Below are 16,235 nucleotides of genomic sequence, written 5' to 3' on the forward strand. Positions count from 1 at the left end.
AGCTTTGTGTCATCAGCAAATTTAATCAGTTTACCCTCAATTCCTTCATCTAAATCATTGATAAAGATGTTGAACAATACAGGGCCCAGGACAGAGCCCTGTGGTACCCCACTTGAGACATTCTTCCAACTGGATGTGCAGCCATTTACGACCACTCTTTGGGTCCGATCACTAAGCCAGTTATGAATCCACCTAACAGTTGCCTTGTCCATTCCATACTTAGTCATTTTTTCAATAAGGATTGTATGAGAGACTTTGTCAAATGCTTTGCTGAAGTCAAGATATACTATATCTACAGCATTTCCTTGATCCACCCAATCAGTGATACCGTCATAGAAGGAAATTAAGTTAGTCTGACATGACTTATTAGTTAGAAACCCATGCTGACTCTGTTTAATCACTTCATTCTTATCCAGGTATTGACATACATGTTGTTTAATAATTTGTTCAAAGATCTTTCCTGGTATAGAAGTCAGACTCACCGGCCTATAGTTGCCTGGGTCCACCTTCTTCCCCTTTTTGAAGATAGGAACAACATTTGCTCTTCTCCAGTCTTCTGGCACTTCTCCTGTTCTCCAAGAATTTTCAAAGATTATGGAGAGGGGTTCAAAAATTTCTTCTGCTATCTCCTTCAGTACTCTGGGGTGTAATTCATCTGGACCTGGAGACTTGAATTCATTTAGGTTAGCTAAGTGTTTCCTCACTATCTTTCTGTTTATAGATATCCTGGATTCTTCTATTCCCTTAATAGGACAGTGAATAACAGTTGATGTTGCATTTCCTTTCTGAGAGAAAACAGATGCAAAATAGGAATTTAAAAGTTCAGCCTTCTCAACATCCTGTCTTACCATTTCATCATTTTCATCCTGTAAAAATCCTATAGCATCTTTGACTTTTCTTTTACTTTTGACATATCCCCAAAATCCTTTATTATTGCTTTTGACATCTCTTGCAAGCCTCAGTTCATTTTCAGCTTTAGATAATCTGATTTGTGCCCTGCAGGTTCTGCAGACAGCATTATATTCTTCTTTAGATATGCCTCCCTCTTTCCATTTTATAAACATTTTTTTCTTCCTTTTTAGCATGTGCTTAAGTTCTGTGTTCATCCATCCTGGTTTCCTTAAATGCTTCCTATTCTTCCCTCTTTTCGGAATTGTTAACAACTGTGCTTTGAGAATTTCATTTTTCAAGATTTCCCATCCTTCCTGGACATTTTTGTCTTTAAGGATATCCAGCCATTGGATCCCTCCAATTCTCTTTCTGAATCCCTTAAAATCTGCCTTTCTGAAATCTAACCTTGATGTCTGAGTCTTCACAGGTCTTCCACCTCTAGTAATCCAAAATTCTAAAATAGCATGGTCGCTACCTCCTAGGGTCCCAGCCACTTTTACCTCCTCAACCATTTCCTCCCTGTTTATAAGGATTAGATCCAAGGTAGCAGTTCCCCTTGTTTTCTCCCTTACCTTTTGGAAGATAAAGTTGTCAGCAACAGAGGATAAGAATTTCCTTGACCTGTTAGTTTTGCCTGAGAGAGATTCCCAACAAATGTCTGGATAGTTGAAATCTCCCATGACAACTATGTCATATTTTTTGGAGAACTTGGCCATCTGATGCATAAAGAGTTCATCTATATCTTCGGCTTGCACAGGCGGCCTGTAGTAAATGCCTACAATGGTGTCCTTTCCATTGTTCTGTCCTTGTATTCTTACCCAAACAGTTTCCACAGAACTCCCAGTCTCTGAAGCTTCAATCTCTGTGCAGATATACGCGTTTCGAACATACAATGCGACACCCCCTCCTCGTTTATCAAGTCTGTTTCTTGCAAATAAGTTGTATCCTTCTAGTCTTGTATTCCAATCATGTGTATTGTCCCACCAAGTTTCAGTGATTCCAATTACATCATATTTCTGTTCCTGTGTTAGTAGTTCCAATTCTCCTTGTTTGTTGCCCATGCTTTGTGCATTAGTATAGAAACATTTTAGTTTGTGATTGGTTTCTCTTCCTCCAATATTTTTATTAATTAGATTCTTTCGTCTTTGTTCTTCCTTTCCACTTCTAATAGCAGAGTTCTCAATAGCATTTGTCAGGTGTATGGCTTTTTCTGGTCTTTTGCTTCCCTTCCCATGTTGTAGTTATGGTCCCATCCAGGTCCCCATATTGTAGTTATGTCCCCGTACAGGTCCCTATATTGTAGTCATGTCCTCATATTGTAGGTATGTCCCTAGGTTTTTTATATTAGGAAAATAGAAAAAAGTGATCCCTATCCTGGTATACATGATCCCCATGCATATCCTGATATGCATGGCCCCTCATTCCCATCCTGGTATGTATGGCCCCCTCATCCCCATCCTGGTATGCATGGTCCCAATCCCTATCCCCATCAGAAAAACATTAAAAAAATTAAACCATCCTACTTAACTTCCCTGCACTCCCTCGCAGTGTCTTGTTCTTATACCAGAGCTGATTTATGCTTGTAAGCAGCTCATAGCAGTGATGTCAAGCGCTGCCTACAAGCAGAGGACAGTTGCCAGAATACTCACTGCTTCCCACGTGGGACTATCAGAGTGGAGAGCAGTAAATATTCATTGATCTTTAATAGTGGGCACAGTAGCCGGCTTCCTGGGTGATCACGTGTCCGCTAATTAACGAATGAATATTCATTGCTATACACTCCTATAGTCCCGATGTGGAGAGCAGTGGATATTTATTCTCTAGTAGCGGACACACGTGATAGCCCGACCACTGCAGAAAGCCGGCGGCAGCGCTTATTGGGACTGCTATTAAAGAGAATTGAATATTTACTGCTCTACAGTCCCATGGGCATGGAGAGTAGTGAGTATTTATTTCTCTTTATCAGCGGGCACAGTGTTAGCCGCAGCAACCGGCTCCTGCCTCCTGTGACCTGCAGCGCCGCCGCCGCTGCTGCTTCCCCACGTCCCCATCCACAACCCACATCAGGTACATCATTTCAATTGAAAGTGCGTTGAATACTGAAATAAAATGCTGCCGTCGGCGGCCCCCTGAACCAGGGATGCCAAGGGGTCTACAATGCCTGTGGGCTGCAAGAAACAGCCTCAGGGGCCGCATGTGGCCCTCAGGCCGAGTGTTTGAGACCTCTGTGTTAAAATATGAGGTTGTCAGAAGTTTTTTTTTTGGAAAAGCATTACAGAAATAAGGTGACGAGAGGCTGACTTACCCCAATCAGCTGTGACTATGACAGCAAGCTTTGCATTCCGCTGCCCCCCAAAGTAAGAGCCCCTTTGATTAATACATTATGGTCCCCATCTATGAACTCTGAATTCCCTGACCGCACAGTGATACTGTGGTTTGTATATTCAGTATAAGATCAGTCTACTTTTTTTGTTTCCTCAAAGAAAAGAGCTCAGAAACTGACCATAAAGTCCAAATTAATATAATAATTACTTTATTGTACAATATTAAAGGGAATCTGTCATCTTGCGGCCAAGACCAACTGGGGCTTATCTGCAGCATTCTGTAATGTTGTAGATAAACCCCTGATGTAACCTAAAAGAGAAGAAAAAGGAGTTATATTATAATCACCCAGGGGCGATCCGGGTCCGATGGGTGTCGCGGTCCGGGTCCGGCGCCTCCCATCTTCTAGCAATGACGTCCTCTTCTTTGCTTCCCGTCGCTGCTCCGGCGCACTGCTCTGCCCTCAACAGGAAGCAAGAAGACATCACATGAAGATTGGAGGTGCCGCACCCGGACCGAACCCGGACCGCCCCTGGGTGAGTATAATAGAACTCGTTTTTTTTCTCTTTCAGGTTACATCAGGGGCTTATCTACAACATTATATAATGCTGTAGATAAGCCCCTGATGGTCTTGGCCGCATCTTATATGTCAAAAAAATAGGTGACCAATTCCATTTAATGGTAAAATACAGGTTAAAAACAAAGGCATACGTAGTATGAAAAAGAACAAAAGGAATGGCACTCACCGTTCTGAAGAAGTGAATTTATTTTCAGATAAAAAGCATAGGCTCAGGAGAGATGTGTGAACTGTGGACAACTGCGCTTCAACTGGTCCTGGAGTCAGGTAACAGGAAGGTCGAACTAAATACACTCACAGATGTGAACAAACCTCCTAGTTACTGACACCTACTCCCACTTAATAGAGTGAACAAAATGTGAACATACATATAATACAATTAAAACACAATAACTAAATACAGAAAAAAAACCCTAAACACTGTTGCTATCATTATAATTTTTACAAGAAAACAGACATATCAATTTTTTCATTTAGTCCTAGTGGTCCTGTGGCACCTGACTCCAGGACCCGTTGAAGCGCAGTTGGCGTGAAACGGCCATTGTCCACAGTTCACACATCTCTCCCGAGCCTATGCTTTTTATCTGAAAATAAATTCACTTCTTCAGAACGGTGAGTGTCATCCCTTTTGTTCTTTTTCATACTACGTAGCCATGCATGTTTTTCTTTGGATTGAGCACCCGTTCTGTGGGTAGCTGGCGTGCAGCACAGGTGTGTGAGTTTGTACCGCACTATAGTGCACATCAAGGTGGAGGCAGTGGTGCCGAATTTTCTTCTTTCTTCCTAAAAGCAAAGGTATACATTGAAAATTGTCATAAAAATCACAAAAAGGGACTCACACCCAGGAAAATATGAGCGATGATAATAATTGTGAAAATATTAAAAATTTGAATACATATAATTAACTAGCTGAAGAGCCGGTATTGCCTGGGCATAGTAACCAACTGTGGTTAGTTATAACAAATTATAATGATTATATTGCACATAAAAACCGTGCATCTAATCCTATCCTGTGTGATACTGACTGCTGAGCCGTGTATCTAATACTATTCTGTGTGATACTGTGTGCTGAGCTGCGTATCTAATCCTTTCCTGTGTGATACTGACTGCTGAGCCATGTGTCTAATCCTCTCCTGTGTGATACTGACTGCTGAGCCATGTATCTAATACTATCCTGTGTGATACTGTGCGCTGAGCTGTGTATCCAGTCCTATCCTGTGTGGTACTGTCTGCTGAGCCGTGTATCTATTTCTATCATGTGTGATACTGTCTGCTGAGCCGTGTATCTAATCCTATCGTGTGTGATACTGTCTGCTGAGCCGTGTATCTAATCCTATCCTGTGTGATACTCACTGCCGAGCTGTGTATCTAATCCTATGTGATACTGCCTGCTGAGCCATGTGTCTAAAGGCCCCGTCACACTAAACAATGTCCCAGCAATCCCACCAACGATCCGACATGATGGGATCGCTGGGACATCGTTAGGCTGATCGCTGGTGAGCTGTCACTTAGACAGCCCCAGCGATCAGGACCAGCGACGCTGGTTTCTAATGTAAACGTCGGGTATCCAGGAGCCGCGCGACTCCTGGATATCCGCTGTTTACCTTGGAAAGCGGCGTACACGCTGGTTTCCAAGGTAAACATCGGGTATCTAGGAGCTGCGCGACTCCTGGATACCCGACATTTACCTTGGAAACCAGCGTGTACGCCGTTTCCAAGGTAAACAGCGGGTATCCAGGAGCCGCGGCTCCTGGATACCCTACGTTTACATTAGCAACCAGCGTCGCTGATCGCTGGTCTCTCGCTGCCACACGCAGCGATGCGCGCTGGGCAGCAGGAGACCAGCGATCGAAAAACGGCCCATGCCGCTCGAGCACGATCAGCGATAACCGGCAGGGGGGCCGGTCGCTGATCCCCGTCACACAGCGATCTCCCTGATGTGTCACAAAATCAGCGATCTCGCTAGCGAGATCGCTTAGTGTAACGGGGCCTTAATCCTCTCCTGTGTGATACTGGGCTCCCCCTGCAGTCTGTGTCAGAGGGTGGTCTGTGTTGGCACGGTAATAAATTGTGTTATTTCCAGCTTTACAGAAGGACGATAACACCATAGAAATGATAAGAATAATAGGCCTCCGTTACCTGTCTACAAAGAAAACTTGCAGATAGCAACCAATCACAGCTCATTTTTCATCTTTTAAACAGCTCTGGGACAGCGTGGCAAGTTTTGAGTGGCGACTTTTGTGTTTTGACTTTTATGTGGCGAGGTTGGTGTATGTGTGGTGAATGTGTGCTGAGGGTGGTATATGTGTTGAAGCACGTGGTAGTGTGTGGCGCATTTTGTGTGTGTGTTCATATCCCCGTGTGTGGTGAGTATCCCATGTCAGGACCCCACCTTAGCAACTGTACGGTATATGCTCTTTGGCGCCATCGCTCTCATTCTTTAAGGGTATGTGCACACATAGTTTTTTGGGTGTGCGGATTTTGTAGAGAAAATCGCAGGTAACCCGCAGGACAAAAGTCCTGCGGTTTATCTGCGGTTTTGCCTGCGGTTTTACACCTCATAATGGATGAGGTGTAAAACTGCAGCGCTTCTGCACCAAACAATTGACATGCTGCGTTTTGAAAACTGCAGCAAAACTGTGCGGAAAAAAACGCAGCATGTGCACAGCTTTTTTTTTTTTTTGCATCGGAAATAAAGGTACTGTACAACGCAGCAGAATCTGCTGCGTTTCTGCAGAGGCAAAACCGCTGCGGAAACGCAGCAGTTTTCACTACGTGTGCACATACCCTAAGTCCCCCTTGTTCACATCTGGCAGCTGTCAATTTGCCTCCCAACACTTTTCCTTTCACTTTTACCCCATTATGTAGATAGGGGCAAAATTGTTTGGTGAATTGGAACGCGCGGGCTTAAAATTTCACCTCACAACATAGCCTATGACGCTCTCGGGGTCCAGACGTGTGACTGTGCAAAATTTTATGGCTGTATCTACGACAGTGCAGATGCCAATACATACACTTTTTCCCTATTATGTAGATAGGGGCAAAATTGTTTGGTGAATTGGAACGTGCGGGGTTAAAATTTTGCCTCACAACATAGCCTATGACGCTCTCAGGGTCCAGACGTGTGACAGTGCCAAATTTTGTGGCTGTAGCTGCGACGTTGCGGATGCCAATCCCGGACATACACACATACATACACACCCACATTGAGCTTTATATATTAGATGTAATCAATCATTGATTCACATGAAAATTCATTGACATAAAAATAGCAATGAATTACACATGATAAAAAGTATGAAAAAAATATAAAGTGCATGCGTGTAATAAAAAATCCATGATAAAAAACAAGATTCAAAAAGTTTTATATAAAAATATGATGAAACAGTGATAAACAATCATGAATATCTAATAATTAATCAATGCAATAAAATGTGCAGTGCAAAAGTGCATGAAAAAAGGAACTAGAGATCCAATAAGTAATAATACTAGATCACAATGATAAAAAGAGACTTACAAGAGTTAATAAGGATCCCTGTCCACTGGATGGCGTCCTCCCGTATGCGCGTTTCGGCACACTGCCTTCGTCTAATTTTTATCGTATGTAATTCATTGCTATTTTTATGTCAATGAATTTTCGTGTCAACTAATGATTGATTATATTTATTCAAATTTTTAATTTTTTCAGAATTATTATCATCTCTCATATTTCCCTGGGTGTGCGTCCCTTTTTGTGATTTTTGTGACAATTTGCACTGTTTACCTTTGTTTTTAACCTGTATTTTACCATTAATATTGTACAATAAAGTAATTATTATTTTATTTTGGACTTTATGGTCAGTTTTTTTGTTCTTTTCTTTGTTTTATCTTTATTTCCCGACTTTCCTTTTTGAACTACTTTGGTCCTATTTCTCTGGTTTTAACGGTATTTATTATATAAATTTTTGTGACATACTTTTTATATTTTACATTTTGATACCTTTATTACCATTGATTCTTTGTTTTAATTTTTGTTTGATTTTTTTTCCTCGGTCAGATTTTAGAAACTAACAACCTCAAAGACACCATTCACATCTTGCAGAAATCTCCAAATAAAGTTACTGCAGACGACCTTGGGGATAGAAAGGTAAATTGACATATAATAAAACACCATCAGATTTTTTAAAATTTCTTATCTATGTTCTTTTTAGGAATATTATGTGTTTATTTTATGCCTATATGCCTTGAAGCTATGTAAGCCTAAGAATAAAGGGATCGATTCAAAATTTGAGTTTTTTTGTCACTTTTCTTTGTTTATCCTGTGGATTTGCTGACGTTTTTTTGCTTCACATGCTTTAAAATGGCTCATGTGGTTCATCCACTTTGTGAAAAATTAAAAATGGTCTATGTCCATGTCCTGATTTGTTCATGTCCTGATTTATGTGTTTTTAGAGCAAAAATTTGCATCTAAATGTCGCAAATATTGCTGGCTTACATGAAATCACTCCAGGGTGGGGGGTGGGTTACGTTTGGGAGTTTCAAATATATATATGTCCTTTGCAGCCGCTGCAGAACTGAATTGGTCCCTAAACTAAAGTTTGTGAAATTTCTTTGAAACTATAGAAAGTTGCTGCTAATCATCAAAAGCTTCTAAAGTCCTTAAAAACAAAAATCAAAAGATGTTTGTCAGGGATTTACTTGTCTACCCCACTCCCAGTTTCAGTTCGGAACTTGCAGCTCTTTGGCACCCCCCTAACCCTCAGGTTAGTTAGGGAACTACACCTTTGCTGTGTACTGATTTACTCCAGAAAATATAGGCAGTGTTTATTTTTTTTAACCATTTTGTGTAGTCCCAACATCTGTTCTGAGGGCATAAAAATTATAAGTTTGAAAATTGCAAAACATTTCAAAAATTGTCATATGAGGGCTTGTTTTTGATGGATAAATTATAGTTTTGCATGACAGTATCACTTTGCATATAATGTACTGGAAAACTAGAAAAAAAAGTTTACGTGGGTTGAGATGGTGAAAAAAACACAATTTTGCTATAGGTTTTTAGGGGTTTTTTTCCCGCAGTGTTAATTGTGTAATAAAAATGTTCTCCACGTCAAGCAGTCCCCATATGAGATGGTCATCCAGTCCCCTATATCATAGGGTCAGCCAGTCCCCTTATCATATGGTCAGCCAGTCCCCTATATCATATTGTCAGCCAGTCCCCTATATCATATTGTCAGCCAGTCCCCTATATCATATGGTCAGCCAGTCCCCTATATCATATGGTCAGCCAGTCCCCCCACATCGGATGGTCAGCCAGTCCCCTATATCATATGGTCAGCCAGTCCCCTACATCAGATGGTCAGCCAGTCCCCCCACATCGGATGGTCAGCCAGTCCCCCCACATCGGATGGTCAGCCAGTCCCCCCACATCAGATGGTCAACCAGTCCCCCCACATCAGATGGTCAACCAGTCCCCCCACATCAGATGGTCAACCAGTCCCCCCACATCAGATGGTCAACCATTCCCCCACGTCAGATGGTCAACTAGTCCCATCACGTCAGATGGTCAACCAGTCCCCCCACATCAGATGGTCAACCAGTCCCCCCACATCAGATGGTCAACCAGTCCCCCCACATCAGATGGTCAACCAGTCCCCCACATCAGATGGTCAGCTAGTCCCCTCACGTCAGATGGTCGGCCAGTCTCCCCACGTCAGATGGTCGGCCAGTCTCCCCACGTCAGATGGTCGGCCAGTCTCCCCACGTCAGATGGTTAGCCAGTCTCCCCACGTCAGATGGTTAGCCAGTCTCCCCACGTCAGATGGTTAGCCAGTCTCCCCACGTCAAATGGTTAGCCATTCTCCCCATGTCAGATGGCTAGCCAGTCTCCCCACGTCTGGTGGTCATTACATGGTCTGCCAGTCCCACTGAAATCAGTGTGTTTGGATGACAACTCCAGTGTGTATGGGGGTCTCTAGTAATCTTTCTGTATGGACATTATAACTATTAGACCTTCCCTTTTAGGTAACGTCTTTGATTGGAGAGCCTTTTTTCACAACCAGCCTCCTACCGTGGCACAACTTGCGCTTCTGGTACTCTCGTACAAGTCTCTCTGAGAATTTGGCTAAGGACTGCGTAATGCTCCCCATTTCTGCCTCCTTATATGTGTTAGCTGTAGAATTTAAGGTAAGTGTACACTATAAGTTTTCTATAATATTAGAGCTGAATCTTGACGGCTCGTCCTGACTAATTAACTACAAATGACTAACACGTGAAACATGGATTTTTGTGATAACTCACCGTAAAATCCTTTTCTCCGAGACGCTCATTGGGGGACACAGATACTGTGGGTGTATGCTTCTGCCGCTAGGAGGCTGACACGAAGTGAAAAAAAAAAAGGTTAGCTCCTCCTCCGTCGTATACACCCTCGCCCCTATTGCAGGCGGAACTTAGTTTGGTGCCAAAGCAGTAGGAGGACAACAAAATCAGCCTTAATACAGGTACAACATGTCCAGAAAAGGACCACCCTTATATCACATAAATAAATGCGTATTAACTAAACAAAAACAGAGCCAACTGGCTAATAGGGTGGGTGCTGTGTCCCCCAATGAGCGTCTCGGAGCAAAGGATTTTACGGTGAGTTATCATAAAAATCCATGTTCCTCCTTCGCCTCATTGGGGGACACAGATACTGTGGGATGTCCTAAAGCAGTCCCTGGGTGGGAGATTGACTCACCGTTCCAAGCTACATGCACCTCTTGTTTAAATGGTGCGCCACCGCTGCTTGGACAATCCATCTACCCAGGCTCGCATCCGCCGAGGCCCGAGCATGGATATTATAATCCGATCCGGAGAAAACACAGGTGAACGGCACCAAAGTACTAATCCACCAGCAAGCAGTCCAGGATCAATCACAGCAACACTATGTGCAGCACTCTGCATGGGATAACTAAGGTGCTCTGCATCAGAAAAAACATCATTGAAGCATGAAAAAGAGAAAAAGATGTGGCACTCACCCAATTTGCAGTGCGATATTACTTTATTCAACCATTAAAGGTCATACAGCATAGGACAGGCAGAAAACATGAAGCATGCGGGGAGAACGAACGGACGACAGCCGTTTCGCGTGCAAAGACGCTTCAACAGGTCCAGGTGTGTAATTACGTGATGTCATTTCCTTAAATAGGTATATGACTAACATCAAGTGAACAGTTAAAATCATGAACAACATTTTCAATTTAAAAACAAATAACATAATTACATCTTGATGCTGACTGAACAAACAATGAAATAATCAAAACAAATTTTTTTCTTTTCAAAAAAATCTTTTTACAACGGAGTAAAAAAAAATAAGTGAAAAATTCCTTACAAGAAGATCGAAAGATCCAACCTATCATTCAGTCCTATTGGACCCTGCGCTTTTGATTTAATTATCCATCTGGCTTCATGTCTCATCAAGAATTTATTATGATTACCACCTTGTGGAAATTTTACAATTTCTAAATCAGCAAAGCGTAATAATTCAGGGTTGGAGTTATGTTTATCTTGCATATGTTGTATCAAGCGCAAAGACCCTTTGCCTGTACTAATAGAATGGTAATGTTCGCGAAATCTTGTTGCAAGTGGTCTAATAGTTTTTCCTATGTAAAAAAATAAACAAGGACAAAACAAAATATATACCACGAATTTACTTTTACAAGAAATAAAATCTTTTACCAAATGCTGAATCGGTCCGATTTTAAGAGGATTAGAAATAGCAACATACATAGTTTTGAAGGCTGAAGGAAGACCTTATGTCCATCTAGTTCAGCCTATTTTTAGTGCAGCTGTTCTGCATTGTTGATCCTGGGGAAGGCAAAAAACCCACAGAGTAGAAGCCAATTTTCTCCATAGGTAAAAAAAAATCCTTCCCCTAAGCTGGGTCAATCATCTACCTATAATATTAAGTTATTCGTAACCTTCTATACTTTTACTCACAAGAAAAGCATCCATTCCTTTCTTAAATTCATTCAGTGAGTTGGCCATCCCCACTTCCTTAGGAAGAGAATTCCAGAGTCTCACTGCTCTTACCGTGAAGAACCCTCTTCTATGCTGGTGCAGAAATTGTCTTTCCTCCAAATGAAGAGAATGCCCCTTTGTTCTTGTCACAGTCCTTGGTACAAACAGTTCATTGGAGAGATCTCTGTATTGCCCTCTGATATACTTGTACATATATAGTAAGTCTCCCCTAAGTCTTCTCTTTTCTAGAGTAAATAGACCTAATTTTGATAACCTTTCTAGGTATTGTAGTGAGCCAACTCCATTTATCATTTTAGTAGCCCGCTTTTGAACCCTTTCAAGTTCAGTAATGTCTTTCTTGAGCACCCGTGTCCAAAATTGCACACAGTACTCCAAGTGTGGTCTGACGAGTGATTTGTACAGAGGGAGAATTATGTTTTCATCTCGTGTCCCCAGACCTCTTCTAATGCATCCCATGACCCTATTTGCTTTGGTGGCAGCTGCCTGACACTGGGCACTCCAATTTAGCTTCTTATTGACTAAGATGCCCAAGTCTTTTTCCATGTCTGATTTCCCTAGCAGTTTCCCATTTAGTAAGTAATTATAGCATCTGTTTCTCCTTCCCATGTGCATAACCTTACACTTATCTGTGTTAAACCTCATTTGCCATTTTTCAGCCCAATTCTCCAATTTACTCAGATCTGTCTGTAGTTGCAAACTGTCCTCCTTTGTGTTAACTACCTTACATAGTTTTGCATCATCTGCAAATACTGATATTTTACTGTGTAAGCCATCCACTAGATCATTAATAAATATATTAAATAGTAGGGGGCCCAATACAGAACCCTGTGGTACCCCACTAGTAACCCTGGCCCAATCTGAGTATGCACCATTAATAACCACTCTTTGCTTTCTATCACTAAGCCAGCTACCTACCCATCTACACACATTTTTCCCTAACCCAATCTTTCTCATCTTACTTACCAATCTTTTATGTGGGACAGTGTCAATTGCTTTAGAGAAGTCGAGATAAATTACATCCAATGATTCTCCTTGGTCCATTTGAGAGCTTACATCCTCATAGAAGCTGATCAGGATAGTTTGACAGGAGCGATCCTTCATAAATCCATGTTGATATGGAGTTAAAAATTTATTAACATTGAGATATTCCATAATGGTATCCCTTAGAAACCCTTCAAAAATTTTACCCACAACAGATGTTAAGCTTACCGGCCTATAGTTTCCAGGTTCCCTTTTACACCCCTTTTTGAATATTGGTACCACATTTGCTTGCCGCCAATCAAAAGGAACAGACCCTGTTTCTATAGAGTCTTTAAATATAAGGAATAGAGGCCTGTCTATCACATTATTTAACTCCCTTAATACCCGAGGGTGAATGCCATCAGGGCCTGGTGATTTGTCAATTTTAATCTTACTAAGGCGTTTCTGCACTTCTTCCTGGGTTAGGCAGATAATACTTAATGGGGAGTTTACATTATCACTCTGCATTTCCCCTGGCAAATCCTTTTCCTGTGTGAACACTGTTGAGAAAAAAGTATTTAAAACATTTGCTTTTCCCACATCGCTCTCTATGATTTCACCCTCATTGTTCTTTAAAGGGCCGACACCATCAATTTTAATCTTTTTACTGTTTATATAATTAAAGAATAGTTTGGGGTTTGTTTTACATCATATGTAAATGACAGTGATTACAATTACCGCATTTAAAATTGCCTTTTGGTGAATTTTTTTGTAACCAATTTTTATTAAGAGGGCGCAAACGATTATGTACTAGAAGATCAGCTATATCATGAGTGCGTTTGTATGCAAATTGCGGGACAGTGGTACTAATTTCTTGCAAATCTTTATCGGAACGCAAGACATGCCAATTTAATTGCTGTATGTACAATCCTATCAATAGAACTGTGTTTAAAGCTGAAAATAAATCTCCTTTGTGAATTTGTTTCACTATTCATTTGAAGTTTTATGACGTTTGGTAACCCTTTTTAATAAATCACTTTGTGAAATGGCTTTTACCCGTTCGTGAGCTTCATTTAGAACCCCAATTGGATAACCTCTCCTCAAAAAACGTTTTTTTAATTCCTCAATTTGTTCATTAAAGATATCATCGTTACTATTCTTTTTCCTTAATCTAATCATCTGTCTAAAGGGAAGCCCTTTCTTCATGTGCATAGGGTGTGCACTACTAAAATGTAGAAGTGAATGGGTCGCAGTCGATTTTCTACGTACCTTGGTAATCATGTTACCATCTACAATATCGATTTTTACATCCAAAAACTCTATGTTCTTCTGCCCAAAACAAGAAGTGAGGAGAGGAAATTTGTGGTTATTCAAATGGAAACAAAATAAAAGAAAAATTCTTGCGTGACAAAATGGATTATGATACTGGACATATTTTTTCATGGAATTTGAATAACAAAAAAAGAGCATTTTTCAACAAAAATCGTGGATTGAGATTAAGAAAGAAGAAATCCTATTCTGATGGCTGGATCACGGATTCTGATTCGAGTGCTACGGAGGAGATGATAGATTTTTCAAAAGAAAAAGCAGGACTTTCAGTCCCTTTAGAAAAAAGGCAAGAAGAGGGGGTAGGAACCGGAAATTCCACGAAAAAACGCAAAAGTGATGTGGAGGAAGTAATAGATGCGTGTGATGATTTACAAGTTCTGAATTTATCCAAGACAACATTAACAGAGGATCATCTTTCGGTGCTCTCTAAAGGATTGAATTTAGCTTACCTGAACCATTTGATTTAACGGACTTTAAAATTGAGCTTTTTAAATCGATCAGAAAGTTACATCTACATAAATCCTTTGTGAATATAGATAGGAATAGAACTAATAGCAATCAGATTGTGGATAGTCCAGTTTCTTTAGGAACTTTAGGTTTCATGCCTCAGTCATCCGATACAATAGATGTGAATGATATTGTTGCTTTGTTGAGTATAGCTGATCCGTCAGTGAGTATTGAGTCTGTTAGTAACACCAATGTTTCAATCTCCTCAGAACCGTTTACAGGAGGGGTAAAATCCAATTATATGCCCTCCATTTCCCCAGGGAATGTTATTGATTTATTTCAGGATTTAGTAATAAAAGATGTGGAAGCTTTGTATTACGATACACCTGGAAAAAAATCTGTTAGATAAAGAGTTGAAGGCTTTGCGTGATATACAAAAGTGGGATGATGTGGTAATCCGCAAGGCGGATAAAGGAGGAAACATCGTCATCCTAGATAGGGAATATTACATTAAGGAAGCTTTATCACAATTGAAAGATACTGCGACTTATGTACCTTTGGATCAAAATCCGACAGAAAGATTCAAAAATAAATTGAGAACTTTTTTAAGAAAAAATGTCTTAAAAGGCGTTTTAACAAAAAAGAGAGCAGAAAATCTGATGCCTGATTATCCAGAGATTGCTCATTGGTATAGCATTCCAAAGATACATAAGTCCACCACGCAACCTCCGGGTCGCCCTATAATCTCGGGCATCAATTCACTGACAGAATCGTTATCGCAATATTTAGACTGGCTTCTTAAACCATTACTTTCCCAGATTCCTTCTTATGTAAAAGATTCAGGTGATTTTATTTCTATTCTAAAAAATTTTGATTTGCAGCCAAGTTTCTCCTTAACCTCAATCGATGTAGTGAATCTTTACTTACGGATCCCTAAAAAAAATGCAATTGAGGCAATTCACAAAATTTTAATGAATTCTGGTAAGAATCCTGACTGGATTGCTTTTATTTTGGACGGATTGGACTTTGTATTATCTCACAATGCGTTTAAATTTTTGAACCAATGGTATCTTCAGATAATCGGTACTTCTATGGGGACACCTGTAGCATGCATTTTTGCAAATTTGTTTCAAGCAGCATTTGAAGAGAAATATATTACAAACATGTCCAATCCGTTCTTAAAGCATATCCGTATTTTCTTGAGATTTGTGGATGATGTTTTCATAATATGGGACGGTTCTTAGAATAAATTTAATAATTTTGTCAAATATTTAAATGAAACTAACGTGGAAAATATGCGATTCACTTCTTGTTTTGGGCAGAAGAACATAGAGTTTTTGGATGTAAAAATCGATATTGTAGATGGTAACATGATTACCAAGGTACGTAGAAAATCGACTGCGACCAATTCACTTCTACATTTTAGTAGTACACACCCTATGCACAGGAAGAAAGGGCTTCCCTTTAGACAGATGATTACATTAAGGAAAAAGAATAATAACGATGATATCTTTAATGAACAAATTGAGGAATTAAAAATACGTTTTTTGAGGAGAGGTTATCCAATTGGGGTTCTAAATGAAGCTCATGAATGGGTAAAAGCCATTTCACAAAGTGATTTATTAAAAAGGGTTACCAAACGTCATAAAACTTCAAATGAATGGTGAAACAAATTCACAAAGGAGATTTATTTTCAGCTTTAAGCACAGTTCTA

General features: G+C 40.4%; 1 protein-coding gene across 5 annotated transcripts in view; it reads left to right on the forward strand.

Moving 5' to 3' along the window:
* The window catches only part of LOC141088006 (protein arginine N-methyltransferase 7-like), a 235,930-nt gene that overhangs the window by 164,411 nt on the left and 55,284 nt on the right, over positions 1 to 16,235 (forward strand). For all 5 annotated transcript variants that reach the window (XM_073573838.1, XM_073573840.1, XM_073573839.1 and 2 more), the window contains 2 exons: positions 7,827 to 7,916; positions 9,791 to 9,952. In XM_073573838.1, the coding sequence (XP_073429939.1) occupies positions 7,827 to 7,916; positions 9,791 to 9,952 (252 nt within the window). The remainder of the gene's footprint in view (positions 1 to 7,826; positions 7,917 to 9,790; positions 9,953 to 16,235) is intronic.

The sequence above is a fragment of the Dendrobates tinctorius genome, unplaced genomic scaffold (genome assembly GCF_039654945.1).
Source record: "Dendrobates tinctorius isolate UK_male_01 unplaced genomic scaffold, ASM3965494v1 ptg000037l, whole genome shotgun sequence".
Lineage (NCBI taxonomy): Eukaryota > Metazoa > Chordata > Amphibia > Anura > Dendrobatidae > Dendrobates > Dendrobates tinctorius.